Raw genomic sequence first — 25,482 nt, 5'->3', positions numbered from 1 at the left:
GGCCTGGCCTCCCCACTCTGACCACCTGGCTCCGGCCAGGACACCCCCTCCCCATGATGGTCCCGGTGCACACAGGCCGGTTTCTCTCCCTCATATCCCCACCCCACCCCTAGCCAAGGAGCTTCGAGGAGGCCTTTTGGGCCTGGCACTCATAAACCAGACTGTAGAAGGTGTGTCCTTGGGACCAGGGAAGGCGTCCCCAAAGTGGGTCTGTAAGTAAGCTGTGCTGAGGGTCCCACCTTAGAGACTGAGGTGCAGCCCGCACGAGGGGAAACTGCACCTCCCAAGCAATGCCGGAAGCCAGAGTCACAAAGTGGTGCGGTGTACGCTGCCCTCACAAACAGTACTCACCAAACTCTGTATCCTTCGGGTACTCACGGACTTGCCCTGTTGATGCTTCCTGAGGAGTGCTAAGCAGTCTTGCATATTATAAGTTCCTCAAAGGCACGAAATGGCTATGAATCATGGCGATCCAAGCTCAAACTCACACAGCCGACACACCAGACATTCACAGACGTGTGTGCTGGGCTGAATACAGTGTTTCAGAATTCAGTTTCAACCAGCAAGTTGATGCATACCTGTAACCCGGCACTCGGGAGGCAGAGGCAGGAGGATCCTGGTGGGATAGAGGCCAGCCTGGGCTGCACAGTGAGACCCTGTCTCAAAAAAAACCAACAAAAACAAAACCGACACTATGGACACACCTCCAAGTCACCATCTGTTTAGAATGTGGGCGAAAAGACCAAAAAGAGAAACATGGGGGAGACCAGCAGAGAAGCAAGAGTGGGGAGACTGCCTGTCCAGGCGGGAGCAGCCCTAAGGGCAGGGAAGCGGTACACAGTTTGTGGCTCAGCCCAGAGGCCCCAGGAAGGAGGTTTGGGAAGGTACCGTCAGCAAAGCCTGAATTCTGATCCTGAATCCTGGATGCGCACCGCTCTGCACGGTGCTGACCCCTCCACCACCCCTTGGAGCAGCTCTGCAGAGATCTGGGGGTTGGGCCAGGCTGCTCTGCCGGTGGACACCCTGGCTCCTGGACTTTGGCCTCAGGCTGTGGGTCCAGGAGTCCATCTCCCGGCACCTACAGCAGTGTGCACCTTGACCTCATGAAGGTGGCAGGGATATCGTGCCATTCACCGAGTCCCATTTCCTTTTTTTTGTGTGCTGGGGATCAAACTCAGCACCTTGCACTTGCCAGGCAGGCGCTGAGCTGCTGAGCTGTATCCCCGGCCCAGGACCCTTGTTTTAAGCCAGCCTGTGTGGAATAAACAACTCTGATTTGCTTATGAGAATCTATTAGATAAAGTGCGAGACAGGTTCTTAAGATGCTATCACAGCATGACGTCTTTCATGATAAAAGGCTTTTCAATCTCTGCTTTCGTTTTTATTTTTTATAAAGTACAACGAGCAAGACCATACAATGAGCCAAGTGCAGACGGCAAATGAGGTTTCCTTTTTGCAGCTTTTAATGAAGCAATCTGTGCAAACTCTTTTATTGTTTTTTTATTTTTTTGTTTTTTTCTCCTCTTTAACATTCGGAGGGAAAAAACTGACCACACGAGAGGCCTGGCGGGAAACCAGGAAATGCTTTCTCTTTCCAAGCAGATTTCCAAGCCGCGGAGCCGGGAGACAGCGCTGGCCTTCAGTACTCCTCGGGGTAGCTGGAGTGCAGGTCGCGCAGGTAGGAGTCGATGATGTTGGGGGGCACGCCCTGCAGGAGCAGCCTGCAGAAGGACAGCCCGCCTGCAGGGGGAGAGGTGCAGGGTCAGGGCCGGCGCCTGGAGACGGCTCCGCGCTCCCCAGCTCCCCAGCCACCGGGCTTCCTTCGCCTCTATTTGGAAGCCTCCCCAGCTCCAGCGCATCCAGAAGCCAAAGCAGTTGGCATCCAGACAGGAAAGCGAACTCCCGGCGGACCCGTGGCAGCGTCTGGCCCCTGCCAGAGCCCAATCTGAAATCCTTAAAGGCAGGCCAGCGCTCCCACCTTGTGACCCCTCTGGAGCTGACTCCAAGGTCCTGCCTGCACAGCAAAGTGCGTGCTGCTGACTGAGGGGTCCGCGGGAAGATCGGTTTCCCGGGTGCTAAGGCTCTTTCTCATCAGGCAGGACACGTTCCAGTTCAAGCACAGTGGACAGGGAAAGACACAAAACGCTTCCCTGGACTCTGACCGTTCGCACGGAACCGCCTGATTACAAACACCAAGGCAGACCCAGTGCCTCAGGCAGGCAGGAGGGAAGCCCACCCAGCCTCTGTACCTACCGTCGGAGTTTCTGAATTACACTGAAACACTCAAAAGTATCAGAACCCATGAAACCACACACCTGCACGGTCTCTTTAATAAAGTGCTTTACTACTCGCTAGAAAACTCATAACCAGACCAAGACAGCATGCCGTGTGAACATTCTTAACATTGCTCGAATGCAAATCTGAGAAAGTCATTCTCCTTAAAAAAAAAAAGAACGAACTCAAGTCACATAGTGGTAGAAACGATGCTGTGTATGTCCATTCCTTGATGCAAAGAGTTCAGGATGCGGGCAAACATTCATCTCCAGCCAGTTAAGGGGCTCGGGTCCATGCGCGCCCACATTCCACAGCCTGCTTCCATGGATGCAAGAGACTAGCTGTTAATGCCGAGATACGGGATACCAGTTAAAACTACAGGTTAGCGGTCCAAAGGAGCTGTTTTCATCGGACTCGGTAATGAAAATCATGCCATTCTCCACAGGCTTGGGATGGCTTATGACAACCATAAGCTTCATATGCCGAAGCCATATGAAAGCTTACCTTAGATGGCAATACACATTCACAAATCCTTACTGTGCTACAACTAAGGGAAAGAGAGAGAGGGAGAGAAAGAGAGAAGTTGTGAGCATTAACGATGCCGACACCCGAGGCAGGAATTCGTGGCAGGAGATTACGGTCAGGATTATGACCAGGTGGTTCATTAATCCTTAGTCGTGTGAAGGGGGGAGGGGAGGAAGAGAAGCGGGTGGAATCGAGGGTGGGGGCTCCAGTCACTTCAAGGGGATCATTAATAGGTGAACGGTGATTAATTTGCACAACCGCTTCGCCAGCGTAGGCGGCAAAGCCGATCTGATGGTACAGGGGAAATTTATGGTGAGAGCTTCCAAACCATTAGCTTAGAGGGACAAAGACCCTACAACATATATATATCGTGTTTTTCAACAAAAGAAAAACATGGGCAAGGGACCAAGTGTTAGAGCTCATATATATATGTTGAGATTCCAAAAGGCAAAATTATCAAGTGTGACAGGGAGGCAGGCGGGTTCTGTCACGCTCTGTTCTGGGCTGACTGTATACAAATGACCCCAGTAAACTCGGCCTGCACTGCAAAGGGACGCTTCCTATGGCCTGCAAAACCATAAGGAAAACGCTCTCGGTTCCTCTCCGGAGCTGACACTGCCTACGGGAATTCAGACAGCGACTGCCCTAACCTCAGGCAGACCACTTTGCATGCAGTTGCTAGCCCAGCTCCCCAGGCCCTTGACTGTTTTTCCATGAGGGAGGAACCGTGCATCCACCACAGGATTAGGGTTTGTTTATTGCTCAGCACAGTTCAGTAGTGGCTCTTAGATTCCCTTTCCTTTCTAGTTCATAAACATGAAATCGTTGGGGCCCTTGTCAATACTGGGCTGACACAGAGTGAAGCATATTCCATTGGTGAATTTTTCACCGGAAAATCTTATATATGAGGGCTTCCAAAAACATGGATCTACTTTTGATACAAAACACACGGGACACTTTTTTCTACAATTTAGTGAAAAATGTTCGGTTTTCTGAACCTCGTCATGCACCTAAGGAAAGGGTTTTCCTGTAATGCTATCTTGCAGGTCAAACCTAACATTCCACCTGTGAAAAGTGAGGGTATTCAGCAAATGTCGCTGCCTCCAAAGTCTTCTCAGTGGTCTTAGTATTCCATAAAGGGAAAGGCCATGAAACACAGCTTCCTGCTTTATTTATTTATCAGGTATAGGGAATTGTCTGCTGGGCTTCACTGTTTCTACGTGAGTTAAGATCCTTGAATAATTTGGCCTTCCTTGTTCATGGCATAAACGCCGTATGCCATGAGCTGCTAAGAAATACGGTTAAAAGCAAGCGAGAAACTCAAGCTTCGCATGCAAAGTGCGTTTTCATTGAAAAGGAATGGAACCGAAAGGAGAGAGATCCGGTGGGATGGGAACTGTTTAGACCTGTGGCTGCCCTTCCAGCAGGACCGGCTGTCCAGGGGTATTTACTCCTTGATATATCACTGCAGAATTAGAATATTTGTACCGATATTTATTTATTCTCATAGATTCTTACCTCTTTTTTTTTTCTACTCAGCTTAACTTGATTCAAGTTGCCCATGGTCACGCAATCTGATTAACAGTTCCAATTTACCCTTAGGACCCCAAGTTAGACCAGCATCATCAACCGTCTGTCCCTCCCACAAGCTCCCAGTGTCTGTTCCTCCTGGAGCTCCCACGAGCTCTAGGAAACATTCTCCTGATTCCACTCACCCACTATACATAATTGGATCTTATGCAATTATTGAGCAGAATGTAGCATCTCCATGTACAACATTGTTTGCTTTTACGAAAGAGCATAAATATAAAAGCCACATACAAAAGCATAATTTTACGTCATTAGCAACGTTCAGTAATTCCCAAAGTGCAAGTGTGTGATAACCTTTTACGTTTGTTTTGTTTTTTAGGGAATAATTGGTACTTAACTATCAACAATATCGTGGAACCAGTAAGCACAGGAGCTCAGAAGCTGGATGACTTGAAAATATGGCCTTCACTGCTATTTAAATTTAATAAAGCTGCTAAAAATAATTAAATTTGTAAGGTCTAACTCAATAGCAAGTTTTGAAATTTTCTAATATTATATGCTTTCTAGGTATAAGACAAAAATAAAATTTTCCTTATCACTGAGCTATATATAGATCCACTGCAGACTGAAACACAGAAATCAGAAGAGAAAAAAAAACTGCTTTTCAAAGTTACAAAAAAGAAGTTACTTTGGTCCATAAGTTTTTTCCACCGTATTTTTAAAAAAGAGTAAAAGACTCTAAAAAAAATAAATACCTGAAGCTTTTGCTATGATTTTCTCCCCCCTCAAAATCCATTTTATCTCAAGGAGAAAAAGAAAAACTAAAACAAAATTTCAAAACACATTGATCAGGGGGCCACAAAGGTACACACACTGCCCACTGTCACCCCCTGGTTTTCTAAAATAGATATTTATGCAGTCAGCGTTTTTCACGGTGGAGAGGCAGAGACAGTGAGCCCTGGTGGGCACAGCCTGGCAATATAATAAAGGGTGAGAGAGGCACCGTGGGCTCCTGGCAGCTGTGATCTCACAGTCACTGACTTAGGGGTTCCCCGGGCCCCCAGGTAGGTTTTGTCAAGAAAAACTTCAGAATAAAAATTATAGTTAAGATGAAATGTAAGATCACAGTCTACACTGAGACTTTTCTATCGTATAAATCCCATGTGTTTTCTGGGTCTCCACATCTTTGTGTCTTTTGGAGACTAGATCATGCTATTCTGTTCAGGCTCCTGCGATCCTCCTGCCTCAGCCTTCCAAGGACTCGGACTACAGACATGCGCCACCACAAGGGGCTATTGTCACATTTCTTAAGACTCATATGAATGAAATATGTTTCTATAAATAGGAAGTCTTTAGTTAGCAATTTTGTTCTTTTCTCCGTGCAGTACTGGGGCCGTCACACTGGGCTGCCTCCCCAGACATTTTTATCATTGTTAGTGGCTAACTTGCCCAGGCTAGCTGGAATCTGGGATCCTCCTGCCTCAGCCTCCCAGATGCTGGGATTACAGGTGTACAGCACCCCGTGCAGTGGGCATGCTGTAGTCTCTCTGTGTAACATCAAACCCCCATCAGCAAACCTAGGCATATCCCTAACTCTGGCTCTACACCCACAGTGCTTCACAGAGTTGTAAACTAAAAACCTTGCAGATTTGCTAACTGCGGGGTCACTCGGTGAGCTTCTCTCTGCAGGCCACCGTGTCACCAGTTATGTCCCCTGACTCCCTCTCACCCGGATCTTTCCCTGAGTTAGGAAGCCTCCCTCACTCAGTCCCAGAGGGTAAACATAAGCGGGCTCTCTTTGGCCAACAGAGTGGCGTGGCCGGGGCAGGGAACATATCCCCTCCCCGGGGAGGGGCGCCTGCTTGTGAGTTCCTCCTTTATTCTGAGACAGGGTCTGCTCGGCAGCCCAGCCTGGCCTGGAGCCCGCAGCGACCCTCCTGCCTCAGCCTCCTGAGCGCAGGGATGACAGGCGTGCGCCCCGCGCCCGCGCACGGCCACCCACCTTTCACCTCCAGCTTGCACTCGATCTCCACGGTGCCCAGCTCGTTGACCGCCTTGCAGCAGTACGTGCCACCATCGTAGGGACTGGGCTTGCGGATCTCCAGCGTGCACACGCCCTGGTTGCTGAACATCCGGTACCGGGGGTCATCCACGATGGCCACTTTGTTCTTCATCCAGGTTATCTTGGGCTGCAGGTCAGAGTGAGCGGGGTCAGGTCGGGGCGGGGGCTGCAGGGCGTGAGGGGGGCCCCAGGGCCAGCGACTGAGGGGGGCTTCGGAAGGTGGGCGCAGAAGGGAAAGCAATGGGGGGGGGCACTGATGCAGCGCTGCTGCTCCCGGATAAACCCCTCTGAGTGCTCGGCCTGAAAGCTAAGGCGCAGCTTTGTTCAGTGGACAACGTGGGCAACCTTCCCAGAGGGGTCCACTTCTCAGGCCCAGGCGTTCTGCGCATGACACCTGCCCCGTGGGCGTGGCCGAGGGCCGGGTTTATCACTGTCCGGGAGCCCTGGACATACGCAGGTGCTGTCAATCAAATTGTGAGCGCACCTGCTTTTAGGGCTGCCAGGCCTTCTCCTCCTGTCCTTGCTTTGCGCCTCCTGACCCCCCGAGCTTCTCTGCAGGCTGCACGGCCCCTCGCCCTGCCTCCCTGCATCCTTCATGGGGACCCAGATCCGCTGGGACCAGGACCCCTCATGTGCTCTGCGCCCCACCGGGGTGAGCCTGGCGCGTCTCTCCCTGGGGTCTGAGTGAGCAGTGGCCCGTCTGCAGGCGCCATCAGCTCCAAACCTGACACTGTGTCCTCCCCCACCTTGCCCAGCGGAGGAGGCACCCGGGCCGCCGGCTCCTGCCCCAGTGCCACAGAGACCAGGCGGGAAATGATGGGCATCGGCTCGGGGTCAGGACATGAGGCAGCCGCACCAGGGCCACCGACACCCACAGGGAGAGGACAGGACATGGTGGGCGTGTGCTGTGCGGGGGACATCTGCTGGGGACGCGGCTGTCACTGTGCACGGTTCTAAGCGTCTGAACTCCCTGCCATGTTTGGGTCCGGCTCTGGCTCTGACGTCTGACGCCAAGGGCCCCTTTTCTGTCCCTGTCCCCTTGCCCCTCTGTTGTTGTCCCTCCATTTTAGACGTCCACTCTGGTGTCATTTTCCCTGCCCTGGTCCTGGCCATGCCTCCTCTTCTGTGTCCTTCCCTAGGGAAGCAGCCCCGCGCCTCACCCCGTCACCCCGACACCCAGTCACCACCACTGCTTCCCCGGGGACTCCAGGGTCGAGCTGGCCCGGAGCTCTGCCCCAGCCTTGTCTGTCTGATTGTCCACCTGGAAGCAGCCAGCGTGGTTCTGCAGGGCACTGCCCACCAGCACCCTGCCACCACGTCCCCGATCCAGGCCACTGCCCTCTGTGTCTCTGGGGTGCCGTGGCCACCAGTCACTAATTCATCAGGTCCTAGCGCCTGTGACACAGCCCCGTCCCCGCACCAGGGCGCCTTCCCCTCCCGCTCCACCCGCCACCCACTGGCTGACTCCAGGTCGCCCCGAGGAAAGATACCCCTTCCGCTTCCCTCCCCGGCAGCTCTGTTAGGGTCAGCCGGTTTCCTGAAGCAGAGATCTTGGTTTTGACTTCGATTCTGAACAGTGCGGACATTACTGCACCAACCCCGCCCCTGCTCGCAGACCTACTGTCCAGAGAGCAGAGCTGGCCACAGAGGGCCCCTGCGCCACTGCAGCGCGGCAGACACGCGATAGGGACCCTCGCTGGTTCTTCTTGGTTGTTTTTTTGAGACTGGATCTCACACTGCAGCTCAGGCTGGCCTGGAACTTGCGGCGACCCTCCTGCTTCAGCCTCCCAGTGGTGGGATCCAGGCGTGTGCCCGGCCTGAAGGTGGTTCTTATATCCAGCTAATGCACCAGGGTGCCGCGTACCTTGGGGTTCCCCCTGACACTGCAGTTCAGGGTGGCGTTGTACCCGGCCACAGCGTAGGTGTTCACCAGGGGCTGCGTGAACATTGGTGCCTCTGTGAAGTCGAAGTCTTCGTACACAGGATTTTTGTAGATTTTACCTTAAAAACAAGAATTCAATCCACTTAAATGAATTTTCCTCCCCAAAAAGAACCATCCGTGGCTCTTGTGGATGGTAAAGTTGCCAATTTTAAAACATTACTAATGTAGTAAAATAGCGTAGAAAAATTTTATTAAAAGGATAAAGTATTACTTTTAATTAAGAATTTTAACCGCTTGACTAATTTACTTATGGTTTTAATTTTGTGTGATATGAATTATTTTAGGGATATTTATCATTCTACTAAGAAGAAAGAGAAAACCTGCAGATATTTTTCAACATAATTCATCTTAGTCTTTGTATCCTTGTAGGCTACTTTGCTAAGGTCACAAAAATAAATCCCCTGAAGTCATCTTTTTAAAAGGTATGTGTCAATGTAGGAGGCTAATTTATCAAGATTGCTCTCTGCCCTATAACTTTTTAGTTATGTTGTCATTTCATTCACAAAGTTTTAGTTTGGTTTGGTCTACTGTCTTGCTCTTAATAAATTAAAAATTCTGTAGAAAAAAACCCAAACCAACCAAGGGTTCAGGTAATAGCGCACCGGACCTCCAGGGGCCGAAGGCATTGGAGAGCCCTGGAAAAGCAAGTGGACCGAGCCGCCCTGCTCCCCGGTACTTCCTCACACTGCAAAGCTCCTGATGGAGAGAGGCCGCCAACGCCTGGCCTCTGCGGCATTCTGAGGTGTGCAAATGTGTGTGCAAATGTGCACAGCCAGCCACACACAAAACGGAAAATCAGGTGGCTGACACTAACACGTATCACCAAGACTCCAGTGTTTCTCTGAGAATTTAATTTTCTATTTATTTATTTTTCTCTTTTTGGTACCAGGGTTTGAACTCACGACCCTGCACTTGCCAGGCAGGCCCTTGTGCTGCTGAGCTAAATCCCTGGCTAAATTGTTCTTTTCTTGCAGTACTGGGGATTGAACCCAGGGCCTTCCTGCTGAGCTGCATCTCCAGCTGTTTTTAGTTTTATTTTTTCGAGACGAAGTCTTGTTAGGTAGCTCAGGCTGGCCTTGAACTCACTATGCAGCCCATGCTGGTTTTGAACTTGCAGAAACCCTCCTGCCTCAGCCTCCCACGTGGGATGGCAGGTATGCACCATTGCATCTGGCTGGGTCCTGAATATTTCAGTTGGGAATTTGTTCTGATGGGAAATCACAAGGAAGGGCTACTGAAGGAGACTGACTGACCATGGAACGTAAGGCGAAAGTTAGAACTTACTTCTTCGTCTGCAGCGAAGGCTTCTTGTGTGGCTACACCAAAGCCACCTGGTAATAAAATCAACTGAACCCTAGAAATAAATGTCTGTCCCTGCGGTGTGGGCCATTTAGATCCTGGGCCCAGGAAGTGGAATGATTTAAAGCTTAGAGCTACAATATAAAAGCTGCAGTGACAGCAGCTGTGGAGGCACACACCTACCACACAGCACTAGGGAGGCTGAGGCAGGAGGGTTTCCATGAGTTGGAGGCCAGCCTGAGCTCCACAGTGAGCACTGTTTCAAAACCAGAACAACTCAGGCTGTGCAGAGAAAGCCATTCCCCTTAGAGACGCCTGCCCTGCCTGCTGAGCAACTCCTCCCACACTTCCCCTCCTCCCCATCCTCTCCTCCAGGCCCTGCCCTGTGCCCCCACTCACCATCCTTGGCGATCACCGCACTCTCCTTGGTCATGGTCGCATCCTCGCTGAGGCCGCACATGTTCTCAGAGAAGACCCGGAAATAGTACTCGTTCCCGATGACCAGCTCCGTGATGGTGGCGTTGGTGCGGTGGTAATGCTCGATGACGGTGAACCACTCCTGAGAGGAAGAACAATGCCCGTGATTTGAGGAAACAAAACACACATGGTGGGCCTTCCCACGTGTCGACCCTCCTGCCTCAGCCTCCCCGAGCGCTGGGATCTCAGGCCTGCGCTGGCTCCAGCTGGCCCACCTTTCCCAGCCCATCGCTTCACCCTTTCAGGCCCCCATGGACTCCTCTGGGGCCACCCAGGCCACCCTTGGGAGTGGGGACGTGGCAGGAAGCCCCCTCACCATGCTCTTCCTGTCTGCTTTCTGGATGGTGTAGCCGGTGATGGCGGTGTTGCCGTCATCCTTGGGTGGCGTCCACGTCAGGGCCACGTTCTCCCCCCACACGTCCTCGATCTTCACCATCTGCGGTGGCCCTGGACGGTCTATGGGGTGCAGGTGGGCACCAGTGTGAGTCCACGGTCCCTCCTCCAAAGGCCCTCCGAGGCATGGTGCAGTCCCCACCCCTCCCTCTGATGGGCCGTGGGTCCGCACAGGCAGGTTAAAGGGATGTCACCCCAGAGGGGCTCTAGGGGATGCAGGCCTCTGCTCAGGGCCTCAGGTTTCAGCTAATTTACTGCAAATTACACTAAGAGCAATGGGAGACAGAGTCCTCCCAGCCTGCCTCTCACATTCCCTTCCTCCTCCTCCTCCTCCTCCTCCTCTTTCTTCTTCTTGTTTTTTTGAGACAGGGTCTTGCTCTGTAACCCAGGCTGGCCTTGATCTCACAGTGATCCTCCTGCCTCAGCCTCCCAGTGCTGGGGTTATGGACACCACAGCCGGCTAGTTAAAATTTACTTGGGAATGCTAACAACTGTACTGATCTATCGTTCTGTTTAATCTTGGGAGACTTCACGCTGCACCGTCCTGACAGCTTCCCTGCTCCTCCCTTGAGGACCAAGGAGGCAGGTGGCCGCCCCGCTTCAGGCCCAGACCCACCGACGATCCGGATGTCGATGGTCGCGGTCTCCACGTATTTTTCCACCTTGACCTGCAGGTCGTACTTCCCCGAGTGGCTCCTCTCCGCCTTCCTGATGAAGATGATGGTGTCCGTCTCCGAGTTGCGGATGTTGATTTGATTCTTGTCGATTTCCTGCCCGTCTTTCTTCCAGGTTAGTTCCGGTCTTGGTTTTCCCTGCAGAGAGAGACGGCAGCATGGAGGGGAGACCGCAGCCATCCAGGGAGCCGCCTGTGTCCTGGGGGAGGCGCAGCCCTCGGGCCCTGGGTTGTGCATCGCAGTGACTCGGAGCTTCAGTCTCCCCGAATCGTGCAGTGGCTTCCCAGCAGGGCACTGTGGGAGGGGGTCCCGAGGTGCCTCTGCAGCCCCCAGAGCCCGCACGACCATGACAGTGGCCCAGGCCATGGGCTCTGAGCCCCAGAATCCAGATCTAGAGCCCAACTCCTGTCAACCTTGGGCCAATAACTTATGCACCCTGTGCCTCAGTTTCCCCAGTAAACTGGGAAGGGTGGCAGTACCTGTCCCTCAGCAAGGCTGTCAGGACTGCAGTCCTAGCCCGGCCCCTGAAGAGCCATGGTGGCACCGAGGGCACAGGTTTGGTTTCTGGGACACGGGACCAGAGCACAGGCAAACAGGAGCCCAGCACGGAGCCAGGTGGACCAGAGCACAGGCAAACAGGAGCCCAGCCATCCCCCGGTGGAGGTCCCAGCCTGAGTGCTGCTGCTGGGGTGCACGTTTCCCCGCGGGGTGCCCAGGCTCACAATGCAGCACTTGGGCGATGTCATGCGGTGAGGCGAAACAGCTGCTCATGGGCTGGGCCGTCTGAGTTCTCCAGTCACAAAAGAAGTGGAAAACAGTGCCGGGCTGTGTGACCCCGAGCAGGTCACCACCGTCTCTGGGGGCAGCGTCTCCCCTTTCCCAGGAGGGATGAGGAGACCTGTCTGTCCAGCACCCACTTCCCTGACCCACAGTTTCTGAGCTTTGCAAGAGAAGGCCCTGGGGTCTAGAGCTGCCAGGTGCAGACAGGACTCCCAGGCATCAGCCCTCTGTCCCGGGCAGGGTCCCTCCCCCTGCCAGGTGCCCAGAGCCCCAGGGTGGAGCCGGATGTGGGCTCAGGTGACAGAGTCTGGACAGATCTCTGCGTGTGAGTGTGTGCCTGTGCAGGGGAGTGTTCACGCGTGTGCAGAGCCCTGGGTTCCCCATCAAGGCCCACACTACTTGACAGAATAATCACGAGCAGCGTGTGACTCTTTAAATCAAAGTAATGAAAGTTAAAACTGAAAGTTTGTTTCTCCAGGTGCACGGGTTCTGGTGGCGCCAGGAGGGACGGGGTACACAGGACGCTTCCACATCTCAGACGCGCCTCGTCTAGAGACACGGGAGCCACCACACACATGGTTGTGTGCAGGTGTGCGTGTGTGCAGGTGTGCGTGTGTGCAGGTGTGGTCAGTGTGCGGAGAGCGGTGCCGATCCCTCCGCTCATCCTGTGGCTGAGGGTGGGGGCCTGAGTTTAGGCTGCAGCGTAGAGACTTCCGTGGGAGCCCATCCTGCTGTGGGACCCCGGCTGGGTCTGCGGTCACTGTGGGAGCCACAGGCTCGAACTGTGTTTCCTTCGCAGGCACCTGGAGCTTTGCTTAGATCACCTGGTGTCTCAACACGCACCTCTCTTGCTCCCCAGTGACCCCCGAGCTTCAAGTGAAACAAGAGCCTGCCCGTCTACTTCGGGAAGAAACCCCGGCCCTTGAGGAGATCTCTGTACTCATCAGCATGAGGCCGCTCACCTCCCCTCTGGTCTCTCCTGGTTTGGCCCCTGTCTCCGAGGAGTCCTGCACCGATGCAGTTGACTCCAAGAACCCCCTCTGATCCCTGACACCCCACCCCTGGGGTTACCTGGAAGGGGATGACCAGATTGACAGCTTCCCCGACCCTGCGGATGTAGGTCTGCTTCAGATGCCTCGGGATGCGGATTTTCGGAGGCTCTGGGGAAAAGCAGAAGAGCACAATTCTGCAGTCAGGAGATGGTCCTGGAGGGGGCCCTGCCTCAGGAAAACGGCTCGGTGCTCACGGCCCAGCCTGGGGTCTCTCTGGGCACCCTCGGGTGTGCCACCGCGGCGTGTGTGATGGCATCTTGGTCCAAACTGCTGGCTTTGAGTGGAGATACATTAAGAGATGACCGAAATTTATCCCTGGATCCCTGTTGGAGACCACTACACAGCGGCTCTGAGCAGGATTTATATTTTACTAATTGGCTTTCTATGTTTATTTGTGAGTCTGTCCTAAGCCTAGGCCCCTTGCCTGGCGATGGGAGCTGAGTCACAGTAAGTGAACCTCTATGAATCACTACCTGAGGCCTGTAGTGGCCTGTGAGGCCAGAGACACCTCAAAGGGCACGATAAGGCCACAGCTGCGGACACTTGGCTCAGACATCAATTAGGTAGATGGAGACTGCAGCTGCAGGAATTCCTCCTCCTGTCTCACTTCTGCCATGTCTTCATGATAAGACAGCGCTACTGAATTGACTTGATTCATTCCTTGGGGACGACCTTGAGGTGACTCCCAAGGTCCTGCTCATTGCCTGAGCTTTCCTCAGTTTCCCTGCCCTTCGTTTTGGACCTAATAAAAATGGGAGGTCCACAGAAGTCTTTGTCTTAGCTTTCAGCATCTCGAGCTCAGCTTTGCTCCTCCTGGAGCCCTAAAATCAGACCACTTGTGTCATCTATTTAAGCCTCCGCCCTACACTCGTTTGGGAGATCCGGGATCTAGGCCAGGGCCCTGTAGCTCCCCCTGACTGCATCGTGACTCTGTGTGTTTATTTACGACATTAGAGGCTAACGCAGGTTTATAGCAAACCGCCTGGATTTCACTCAGGACCTTGTACACGTTTCTCATCGTGCCTAACATTAAGAGTGTTCCCCAGTGAACATTCCACAAAAGATCTCAGGCACCTCCTCGTCAGCTGGTGAATGGGTAGCAAGCACTCTGGTTGCAAATCACAAACAGAGGTTCCTTTGATTCTCACAATATCTTGACGTGCAAGTATTATTATTACTCTCCCTGTTGTTCAGATGACAATATGAAGGCTTAAAAAATCACAGCTCTTATCCAAGGTCACATTGTCAATCGATGATAGAAAAAGGATTAAGCCTACATAGTGTCTCCAGAATCTATTAAGAAAATATATGTGCTTCATGCTTTCCTTCATCTAGTCCCCCATCCACCCATCCATCCATCCTTGCATCCATCCATCCTTTAATAAGCCTCTCAGGCACCCGTGGATGCTCTTCGGTTCCGTAGTAAATGCGCTGAATTTCACTTTCCTAGTGATTTGCCGCAAAGGGACACCCAAAGCCATCTCAGTGACCTTTCATAACCAGTCACGTGCGAGCCCATTATCTACCTTGCTTTCTTTGTTTTCTTTTGTGTCCTGGGGACCGAACTCACACCTTGCCGCTCCTTGCCGCTCGCTAGGCAAGTGCTGTGCCACTGAGCTAGATCTCCAGCCCTTTCTTAAAAATCGCTTTTCAGACCGAGTCTGGTACCCAGCTGGCTTTGCACTTGGGATCCTTCTGCCTCAGCCTCCTGAGGGGCTGGGCTTGTGTGGTGCCACCAGCGCAACTGGGTCTTTTATTTTAAAGGGGAGCTCGGAGTGGTCAGGAAGACAGCGATGGCCGGTAGAGTGTGGTGGTGCTGACTCGTCTGCGCTGGGCACTAGCGGTTTGATTCACTCACTTCCTGCCACTTGTGCAGACGCCAAGACACTGGATGGGACCAGAATCCACGTACGTGAGTCTGGAAATGGTTCAGACCTCACAGACACGACACGGGAGCCGGGAGCTGCTGTGGGGCTGTCCATACCACACATGGGCACATGCCCTTTCCAGTCACCTGGCCAGGTGAATGAAGGGGTCGGTCCTCAGGACGCCAGACGATAAACTAAGCTGGAACTGACCTCCTGCACTGCCCCAAGAGCTAACTTCCTGGACGCATTCATTAAAAAAAAAGCAAAGAGGAAATACAAAATCGGTATCAAGCAAGAAAGGTGTTTTAAGAAATAAAGGTGAGGCCTGGCGTGGTGGCACACGCCTGTCATCCTAGCAGTTGGAAGGCTGAGGCAGGAGGATCGCTGCAAGTTCAGAGCCAGCCTGGGCTACAAAGGAAGCTCAGCCTGAACTCTGCACAGCAAGATCCTGTCTACCAAACAAAACAAACAAAGGCAAGACATGGAGGGGGATAGTGTCCCGCTGGGCACCGACCTATGATCTCCTTCACGAGGATGGGCTGCGAGTAGTACTTGGGCTCGCTGGCGCCTGCCGCGTTCACCGCCTTCACGCGCACGAAGATCTTGGCGTCGGTGGGCAGCCCGGTGATGGTGAACTTGGTCTTGTCGATCAGGTCGGTGTTGGCGGTGATCCAGTTGTCAGCTAAGGCCCGGAAAGAAGGAGGAGAGGAGCAGAGCTCGGTCAGTGAGCGGCCGGGCTCTAACCTCAGCCGGCGCGGGCCTTTTCGCACGATTAGATCATCTGGACCAACTGACCTCGCTGCCGACTTGGACTCTAGAGCGGGCATTTTTCATGCATTTAGATGAAAAATGGCCTGAGGCTAAGATAAACAATCCGATTTTGCTGCTTCTGAAATATTATTCTAAATAATAATATTGTACACAATAATAATCATTGTTCCTCAGCATTTTGCAACAGGTTTTTTGTTTGCTTGTTTTATTTTTTGTCCGTTTGAGACAGGGTCTCGCTATGCCGTTCAGGCCAGCCTTGAGCTCATTATGTAGCCAGGCTGACCTCGAACTGGCAGCAATCCTCCCGCCTCAGCCTTCCAAGTATTGGGAATATGGGCGTGCACCACCATACATGGCTGTACAGTTTTTAGGTTTTATTAGTACATGTTTGCAGTACATGATGGTTTCATTCATCATGGAGAGATTTTCTTTTTAATTTAGCTTTTGGCAGCTTTGCCTACAACAGCAAGAAAATTTAGCCCTGGAATTCAGGGTTTACGAATCGTTCGGCTTCTATAAAAGTGAAAATGCACGTGGCCCAAGGGAAATCAAAGACTGAGGTCCCAGGACCGCCTCCCCCACCCCGCTCCGGGGCTCCATGCAGGTGGTGACGGGTGTGTACGCGCATCAAAGACACCCCAAAACGTTAGCACACAGCGAGAAGGCCCGGAGCGCCGCGGTACTTTACCTGGCAGTTCTGACGCAGCCTCCCCATCCTCACCAGACTGTTTGGCTGAGGTACCTTTGAGAGTCGTCATTAGAGGGATTAAAGACACCCACGCCACGTTCACACCAAGAATACCGCATCAGTAGCCAGCATTCTCTGTTAGTCACGTAGGCAAAGTGTGCAGAGAGATTCGCCCTCAGGGCAGGGACAGAGAGACCGAGCGGGTTAGTCAGGGGCTTCCTGCAGCCCCGGCCCTGCCCCGGAAGAGGAGCTGGAGAAGAACCAAGCAAGCCCCCCAGGGCGAAGTCCTCGGTCCTGCCCGCCCCCTCAGCCTGCGAGTGTCCGGAGCACTGGGGGTGCAGGGCTGGTGACTGGGTAGCCCCATCTTACCAGGCTCCCAGGCTCACCATGGGGGAGGGAAATGGATTTGGCCCCAGGAGCTCAGGAGGATGCTCTGGTTGCCATGGAAACAAACTCTGGGTCAAGAAAACAAACTCAGCTGCTGGGTCCCTCCACACCTTGCCCCGGAAAGGTGGCCTTCTCTGTGCGGGAGAGGAGCAGGGCTTAGGGACAGGACTGGCCACCCCAGGGAATCCCTGCCCAGGGTGCCAAGGAGAAGGGACAGGAGGCCAGGTGCCCTGGCACCAGGCGGCTGTAGAGAGGGAGCTGGAGAGGGCTGAGTGCGGGTGTGGGGAGAGCTCCGCGGCTGGGATTCCCAGAGCCAAGAGGACAGATGAGGCAGTGAAAAGCAGGAGGGAAGTCATCGGGAAGAAGGGAAGATCAGCCAGAGAGAACATGTCCGAGGAAGAGAGCACTGAAAAGTCCAGGGCAGCCCAGCCGGTCTCTTCCCACCCGAGCCCTGGAGACTAAGGGAACACAAGACGAGATGTGTGTGTGCGCGTGCGCATGCGTGTGTGTAAGGGGTTATTTGAGACACAGGGTGAAGTTCTAAGAAAGAGAAGAACAGACAGATGAGAGTGAAGGAAGAAAACAGAATCAAATGCTGCAGGCATCAAAAAACCAAAAACCCAGACAAGAAAAAAGCAAAACCAACACACGGTCTCGTACAGAAAAGCTGCTCTTAGGGGGTACACCCAACAGGTCCAAAGCGTTAAGCACTTCTGAAGGTTAGTCTAGGAGACAGCAGCCATTAAGAGGGGAGGAAAAACGAGAGAAGCCCCCCAGAAGAAGGTGTACGCGTTAGGAGAGAACGTAACTTCCACAGGACGCTAACTCCAAGACGTTATGTGGCAGCTGGATACGTGGGACCCGCTGCGTACTTATACAGATGTATACGGGATATACATGTGTATCTACACAGACCACACGCAAGACCACGTAAAATACACTTCGTTGTATTTTATCTAAGGTGGGTAACACCAAAATGACAGCCCTCTATCATTTTGCTGTATCTTCTTACTTTTTAAACCTATCAGAAAGAAAAGAGCAAAGAATTGGGTCTAGTTCAGAGACTCACAAAGGATTCGGGGTCACAGGCCCGCAACGCGTACAAGATTGGGAAATCCCGCTGGTTGTGTGAACATCGGTGCTTGTGACTTTTTGTTTTCTTAAAGTGAGGGGACAGGCAGAAACAAACCGTGCTCCGGAGCCTGTGAGCACTCTCCAGGTGCGCTGGTGGCCGTGCCCGCCTCTCTTGCTGCGGTAACCCCAGGACTTTGGTTCTAGATGCCCAGTGGCTTGGGTTAAGGCTTTCTGAGCCTGGCACAATCATGCACAGTGCTCTGTGAGAAGAGTGGGTGGAGGTGACCGTGTTGCTGGGTTACTTGGTCTCTTCTGGTTTTCTGCCCTCTGGCCGGGAATGCCCGTCTCCATCGGGCCCCACGCAGGGGCTGGGGTTCTTTCTGTGACCCTTTCTCCCTGACAAGTTGCCTCTCTGCAGTGGTTTTCTTCGGGGTGCACATGTGGGTTCACCTCCTAGGTTCCCAAAAGCAGACTGCAGCCTCCGTCCCCAGGGAGGACCCATCTAAAATCTGGGTGCCAGGGCGCAGTGGGGTGCTCTCAGAGCTTCTGCCTCAGGTTCCTTTTTGCAGATGGGCTCCTGGTCACCCAGGCAGAGCCTCGAGCCTCCATTCACCCACATTCGGATGCTACCGCCTCCTCCTCATCCGTCATGACGAGTAGGGGACGAGAACCGTGGCGGCTCCTTGCCAGCCACACCGCTGCAGGGGTGCGGCTCCTCCTCTCCCTGGCTTCTCTCAGGGGTCTCCTCCGACCCCTCCTTCACTTCAGTGATGAAGCTGTTGGAAGCCCAGCACTCGTCACCCCACTTCCTGCGCCTGCTGGGGTTTAACAGCGTTTCCTTTAACCCGGAGAGCTGTTCTCGGCGACAACCCAGACCACCTCTTGATGTTGGTTTTCTTTTTCCCTCGGGAAGGCAGCGGGCCACCACATGGCCGAATGCACAGCCTCGGCCGGGTCCCCAAGTTCACGGCCCGGGCCAGGTGCCGAGTGTCAGCCGCGCTCCTCCTAGCTGGCCCTGCCCCGAGTTAGGGTCCAGGGCAACCTGACCACTCCGGAACCTCGAGTCCCTGGTGTTGTCTGGTCGATCGATGGTGCCACCTGATCAGGGTAATTTCTAGATCTCCAGTCCCTCGAACAGGAACTAAGAAGGGCTCCCTTTCAGACCTCTCCGCAGGAAAGAGACAAGAGCCCAAGAGACAGAGAAAGCCAGCCACCCCCTGCACGGTACCCGCTGCCCCCCGAGTGTACTCACAGCCTTCGAAGCAATACTCAAGCACATAGCCGTCCAGGCCAGCGGCGCCAATCTGGTCCGGGGGTCGCCACTTCATGGTGACTGTCGTGTCCGTCACGGAGTCCACAGCCAGGAGAGTTGGCGGGCTGGTGACCGCTTCAAAGACAAGGGAGAGGGAAGGGGGCGACTGTCAGCTACAGAGCCACGGACAAAGCCACGGAGACACAATGAGCAGGGCCACGCTGGAGGTGGACAGGGAGCCCCAGCTCAGTGCCACTCAGCTGAGACCCCAGAGTGTGGCTGTGTGGGGGGCAGAGGTCACATCCACTGGAGGCCCGTCCGGAGTGTGGCCACACTCACTCTCCGAGTCCCGGTGTTGGCGTGAGGGCCTCGGGCCCGAAGGGGTTTGGAGAAGTCAGAGTTTTGGGAGCCAATGATGGGAGTAAGTTTCCCACAGCCCTTCAGCTTTGAAGTACAATTTTAAGTTGGCAGCACGTTCGGGAGGCTGAAGCAGGAGGGTCACATGAATTTGAGGTCAGCCTGGGCTACACAGTGCGTTCACAGCCAGCCTGGATGACATAGTGAGACCCTCATCTCTCAGAAACAGTAACAACAGCAAAAATATCCCACAACAACATAAGGGACAAAGTCTTATATTAAATTTTCTATTAAAAAAAACCCAAAACTTGAGTACAGTACAGTAGTGGAGATATCTCTTCTGTACTTTTTTGCCTCATGATCAGTTCAGTAGACAAAATTGAAGGCATAACCCTAAGCAGAGAGACGAGCGACCAGGCAGTTTCCCGACGGCGTTGGTGGCCTTAGTTACACTGCTGTGGTCGCACCGAGGTCTGTGCATACTTGGAGTGTGTGTGTGTGTGTGTGTGTGTGTGTGTGTGTGTGTGTGTGTATAAATGTGTTCACGGCTCAGATACCTGTTTCCAGGGCCAGAAGTAGAATCCTAGAAACCAACTCCGGGGCCCCCTCTCTCTGCGCGCGCTCAGCTCTTCCTAGAAATTTGCTCCTAATCACACTTGTCTGTTTGTCTGTCTGTCCGTCTGTCTTGGTTTTCTGAGACAGGGACTCCTTCTGTAGCCCAGGCTGGTGAGCACTTGTGGTGGTCTTCCTGCCTCAGCCTCCTGAACATGCTCCATGCCCACCGGCCGCTCCTGGCAGCCTCGGCTTGATCTGGCTGGCAGGGGCATCACAGGAAGCAGTGATGCCCGGCCCGGGGTGACTCACCGAGGGGCACGAAGGGCTTGGATGGCATGCTGGGCTTGGAGATGCCGACGGCGTTGACTGCGAAGATGCGGACCTCGTAGGCCACGCCCTCAATCATCTTCTTGGGCTCGAAGGTCGTCTCCTTGCACAGCTCAAAGTTGAGCCTCATCCACCTGGAGCTCTGCTTCTTCTTCCTCTCGATGAAGTACCCTGCGGGTGGACAGACCCGGGCGGGTCAGAGCCGGGCTGCAGCCGACTCGGGACGGTCTTAGTGGGACGGGACAGAGCCCAGCTCCCCACCAGTGGTGAGAGGGGGAGTGCAGAGAGCACAGACCCGCGCGTCAGGAGATGACGTAAAGAGAGACGGCGGCCAGGAGAACCTCAGGGCACTAGAAAAGGAGGACACACAGGCGGCAGACACGTGGAGTGTGTAACACACGTGCATGGTGTGTGATTCAGCTGCTGCATCATGCCGGCCAGGGAGACACCGAGCAGGAGGCGGCTCCCTAATGCAGAGAGGACAAGCTCTTGTGCCACTTGGGAAACAAACTATTCTCAACATTTAATGACAAAAGAAAATTCTTCATGATAGAACACTCCGGAACTAGGTACCCACTGACTGGGATGGTGGTAGTTAAACTTAGACTCACTTGAAATTAGATATTAAGCCAGGCATGATGGCATACACCTGTCATCCCAGTACTCCAGGAGGCTGAGGCAGGAGGATTGCAAACTGAAGCGTGGGCAATTGAGTGACTTAGTGAGATCTAGTCTCAAAACAAAAATTTACAAATGGGGGGGCTGGGGATTTAGCTCAGTGGCATAAGCACCTGCCTTGCAAGCAGTCGGTCGTGAGTTCGATCCCTGGTACCGATAAAAATGAAAAAGACAAAAAAAAATTAAAAAATAGGCTGGGAACCTAGCTCAGGAGGAAGCCCACAGATTGGATCACCATTACTGCAAACCTTTTAAAAGATAGGTAAGTAAATTAATGATAATGAAAATGACATATTGAGCAGGGCATGGTGGTGCACACCTGTCATCCCAGCACTCCAGGAGGCTGAGACAGGAGGATCATGAGTTTGAGGCCAGCCTGGGCTACACAGTTTGAGGCCAGGCTGAACTGCATAGCAAGACCTTGTCTCAAAACCAAACCAAACCAAACCAAACCAAACCAAACCAAACCAAACCAAAAACAAAACAATCAAACACTGAGTGTAAATGACAGAAAAAAGGAACGGTTAATGACATAATGCCCACAGGACCTCCCTGCCTCTCACTGGTCAGAGAGCAGCCCTAAGCCCACAGCAATCTGATGGATGTGCAGGAGCCAGGCCAGAGCTGAGCTCTACTCCGTGCGAGCGTGTGTGGCAGGCACCGTCCCCACAGCGGCACAGCCCGGGCCACGCTCCTCACCCAGGATCGGAGAGCCGCCATCGTAGACCGGGGGCTCCCAGGTCATCACGCACCAGTCGTCCCCCACCTCGGTCACGTTCGGGGCCACCGGGGGGTCCGGGATGTCTGTGGTGGACAACAGGACAGTGTGAGATGAAACAATGTGACACCTGGGGAACGGCGCAGAGAGGAAAATCGTTCCCAGGAGCCCTTTTCTGTGTGACAGACAGTTAACTCTGAGTGTTTTCTCGTGCTCTCTGGCACAGTCACACTCAGCGTGAGCCATGGGCGGCACAGTGCTGGGAACAAATCCACGGTGTCACTGCACCGGTCCCACAAACGTCCATGTTGTACCCCGAATGCCACCCGCAAGCCGAGACCCTGCAGCTGCTTCTTGCAAACATTAACACAGAAACTGCGTGGTGTCAGGTGCGATTTTAGCTATAAAAGAAACTTCCGGGCCGGCTGTGTGCGGAGGACCAAGTGTCTGGGTCACATCAGGTGGACGAGGGGCTGTCGCGGTGGGCTGGATGGATTACAACTCACCTCCCAAGGAAGGAAGAAAGGGAGGGAAGGAAGGAGGGAGGAGGGAGAGGAAAGGGAGGAGAAAGGGCGGCCATCACTGTCCGGCCTCTGCTCTGGGCCCCACAAGGCGACTCATCTCTGGTGGCTCTGAAGCTGGGGTGTGTAGGGGCGATGCAGGGCGAAGTCGCACCCCGATCATCCCCCGATCACCCATGCACCTTTAGCAGCTCTTGTGCGGCCTGGCACAGACCCTGTGCCCACCGCCACCATGGCGCGGGCAGTCACCTGGGCTGTGGTGACCTTTAGAGGGCGCCAGGAGGGACTCAGGGTTAGCAGAGCTAATGACCAGGCCCCAGAACAGCTGCCCTTGGGGACTCGGCCCTCAGAGGGCTCCAGCGGAGGGGGCGGCAGGGCCTCCACGGCCACGGCTGTCGGCTGCGCTTGGTGACCCTGGGGTGGGGCAGGCTGGCCGCCGACTCACCCACCACCTTGATCTTGATGCTGGCGTGCGCCTCGCCCGCCTCGTTCTTCAGGTTGATGTGGTAAACGCCCGAGTCGTCCCGCTCGGCCACGTCGATCACCAGCGTGCTGCTATCGGGGTAGTTCTCCGAGCGGATGCGGCCGCTGCCCTCCATGATGGCCTGGCCGGACAGGGACAGCGCGTGGGTCATGTGTGTGGTGACAAGGGCCCTCTAGGGGGCCCAGGGTCATGAGCCCCACACGGCGCTAAGGCCCGAGACACAGTAGGTCACTTTACTCCTCTGACCCATGACAGAGGCAAAGTTCTCATTGTATAGTACAGGCTGGTCTTGAACTCCTGGTGATCCTTCTGCCTCAGCCTCCTGAGTAGCTAAGATTGTAGTCATATACCATGCCTGGCTAACTCCTTTTTGTTTGTTTGTTGTCTTTTTGAGACAGGGTCTCCCTATGCAGTTCAGGCTGATCTTGAGCTCATTTTGTAGCACAGGCTGGTCTTGAATTTGCAACAATCCTCCTGCCTCAGCCTCCCGTGTGCTAAGATTTCAGGCATGTGCCACCATGCCCACTTGCCTAGCTAACTCTTAATTTTTTTTTTATCTTAGTACTAAGGGGATTGAACCTAGGCCTTTGTATTGAGCTACATTCCTAGTTGATCACTTATTTATTTTGTTTTTGAGAATGGGTCTTGCTATGTAGCCCAGGCTGGGCTTGAGCTCCTGGTGATCCTCCTGCCTCAGCCTCCTGAGTGCTGGGAATACAGGCATGCACCGCCACAGCCCACAGCCCTTTACACTTGTGCCTGGATTAGGGCTCCTAAATCTTCAAACATGCAACTGTACAACAGTAAGAATATCGGAAATCATTTCCATAATTATTCTACTTTATAATAGAATCAAATCACTCACAATACTGTGGCCTAATTCTACTTTTTTGGTTTTTTGGGTACTGGGAATCGAACTCAGGACCTCGCACTTGCTAGGCAGGAGCTGTGCCACTGAGCGAAAGCCCCGGCCCTACTCTAACTGAGGAGTGAAAAACATATTCTACCTTTATGATTGTTCAGAGAGAGACGTCTGTTTTGGGTAGTGCCACATTAACCTCTTGAGTCTTCTGTGTTAGTTTATTTTGTTTGTTTGTGGAAACCTGTTTCTCTAAAGTAAAACAGTTTTGGGCTCGTTGCTCTAATTGTAGTCATCGTCACAATGAAGACAGAGATTATTCCCACGTCTGACAGGTCCTCAGGGACCTGGGAACCAGTCCACACCCTCGGCCTGGTCTCTGGAGGTCTCTGGTCTAATATCTTCCCTACAACTTTCTTTTGTCCCAAACGCTGTACAAGTGGAATCAAGAGTGCACGGCCATTTGAACCTGCGTCACACTGCGTGATGCCTTTTAGACTCATCCGCCTTGCTCCGTCTAATACCCGTGCTTCTTTTCACTGCTGTGTAGTGCTCCATCAGACAGTTCATAGTACAAAGAAATATCTAATCAGTCAATGGTTCCCTCCACTCTATTTCTTATCTGACATGTTCTGCAGTTTTTATCTCTAGATAACTTGATTTGGGTCTTTTGTACTTCAAATTCTCTTAACTCTAAACTGAGACCTAAACATTTCTCCGCCTGACTTCTTGGACACATGGAACAGGTTGTGCCAGCAGTGTCCCTGCCCTTGTAGCTGGTCCTGACACACAGGTGAGAGAGCCGGGCGGGTTCCAATGGACTTTCCTCTTCCTTTGGGTCCAGTTTCCCTGCTGATTTCTCCGCAGTCATGACAGTGGATGGAGACCCTGCAGACTGTGCCCTGCTGGACGCCTGATATTTCTGCATCCCAAGTCTTGAGCTTCACTTTGGGGTGCAGTGAAGTCACTGGACAGTGACCCTTTGGGGCTCATTTCTAGGGTCCTGGGCAGTAGCCAGGCCCGGGGGGATTACTCCTGGGTCCCTCCGGGTGCTGTGCACGGTGAGTTTTCAGGCCCGGGGCTCCGGAAGGCGGGTGCTACCCTTCCTGTCCTGCCTCTCAGCCGGTTTCTTCCCCAGTCTCAGCCCGGCTCCAGCACTGCGCTCAGAGAACCCTGCACGGCCCGCTCTCTGCACACACTGGCTGACATCTGCCTGCCTCAGCCTCCAGGGCCACAGGCAGCCTTAGACCTGCTTTCCCTCCCTCATGCCCTGACCAGAAACTCTCTGAAGGCACAGAGCTGGGACCCTTGCGGACTCCGCTCCTTTGCTGGCTGCATCTCAGGTTTCTGTTGCCCGGAGGCCGAGGTCCTGGGAGCCACAGCTCCTCATGGTCATGCGGGGCCGCCTGGGGCAGGCCGCCACCGGCAGCTCTGGCTGGAAGTGCAGGTCTCACGCTCTGCTTTCCAGGACTCAGCATTTTGCTTGCGCTTGTGCAGGGCCCCCTCGAGCTCCTCCACACTCTTTCCCTCCCCTCCTGGCTGCCTCTGCGCAGGCGCTGGCTTCCCCTCTCTCCCCGAGCAGGGGTGAGCTGATGCTCACACCCGAGTTATCCAAGGCGGTCCTGCTCCTCCACTCACCGCGTGTTCTATCACACAGCATGTGCCGCCCCCTCATCCTACCCCTGCCCTCCGTGGAGGGAAAAGTGGGATCCTGGAGCTGGGCGTGGTGGTGCACGCCTGTCATCCCAGCACTTGGGAGGCTGAGGCAGGAAGATGGCTGTGAGTCCAAGCCCAGCCCAGGCTACAAAGTGAGCACAAGGCCAGTCTGAACTGCACAGAGAAAGCCTGTCTCAAAAAGACAAAAAAAAAAAAAAAAAAAAAAGCAGGCTCTGGCTCTTTCCATGCAAACCATCCATGGCCACAGCAGGTGGACAA

At 53.6% G+C, this 25,482-nt stretch overlaps 1 protein-coding gene across 13 annotated transcripts in view; it reads right to left on the bottom strand.

The window, feature by feature from the left end:
• Positions 1-1,440: 1,440 nt before the first annotated feature.
• The window catches only part of Mybpc1 (myosin binding protein C1), a 67,363-nt gene continuing 43,321 nt past the window's right edge, over positions 1,441-25,482 (bottom strand). For 6 of the 13 annotated variants that reach the window (XM_013159335.3, XM_013159338.3, XM_003475868.4 and 3 more), the window contains 13 exons: positions 22,650-22,809; positions 21,665-21,769; positions 20,270-20,458; positions 19,049-19,183; positions 16,336-16,389; positions 15,391-15,558; positions 13,028-13,116; positions 11,119-11,314; positions 10,426-10,565; positions 10,032-10,191; positions 8,256-8,392; positions 6,332-6,518; positions 1,441-1,740 (listed from right to left, as the gene is read on the bottom strand). In XM_013159335.3, coding sequence (XP_013014789.2) covers positions 1,640-1,740; positions 6,332-6,518; positions 8,256-8,392; positions 10,032-10,191; positions 10,426-10,565; positions 11,119-11,314; positions 13,028-13,116; positions 15,391-15,558; positions 16,336-16,389; positions 19,049-19,183; positions 20,270-20,458; positions 21,665-21,769; positions 22,650-22,809 — 1,821 coding nt within the window. In that variant the 3' untranslated portion in view covers positions 1,441-1,639. Of the gene's footprint in view, positions 1,741-2,778; positions 2,822-4,205; positions 4,265-6,331; positions 6,519-8,255; positions 8,393-10,031; positions 10,192-10,425; positions 10,566-11,118; positions 11,315-13,027; positions 13,117-15,390; positions 15,559-16,335; positions 16,390-19,048; positions 19,184-20,269; positions 20,459-21,664; positions 21,770-22,649; positions 22,810-25,482 lie in introns of all 13 variants that reach the window. The other 7 variants (XM_013159336.3, XM_013159342.3, XM_013159341.3 and 4 more) reach the window with 4 other exon arrangements.

Source organism: Cavia porcellus, unplaced genomic scaffold (assembly GCF_034190915.1).
Source record: "Cavia porcellus strain 051 isolate PalLab524CR breed Dunkin Hartley unplaced genomic scaffold, mCavPor4.1 scaffold_8, whole genome shotgun sequence".
Classification (NCBI taxonomy): Eukaryota; Metazoa; Chordata; class Mammalia; order Rodentia; family Caviidae; genus Cavia; species Cavia porcellus.
Note: the sequence above shows the minus strand (reverse complement) of the source record. Positions and strands in the feature narration are given on the sequence as shown.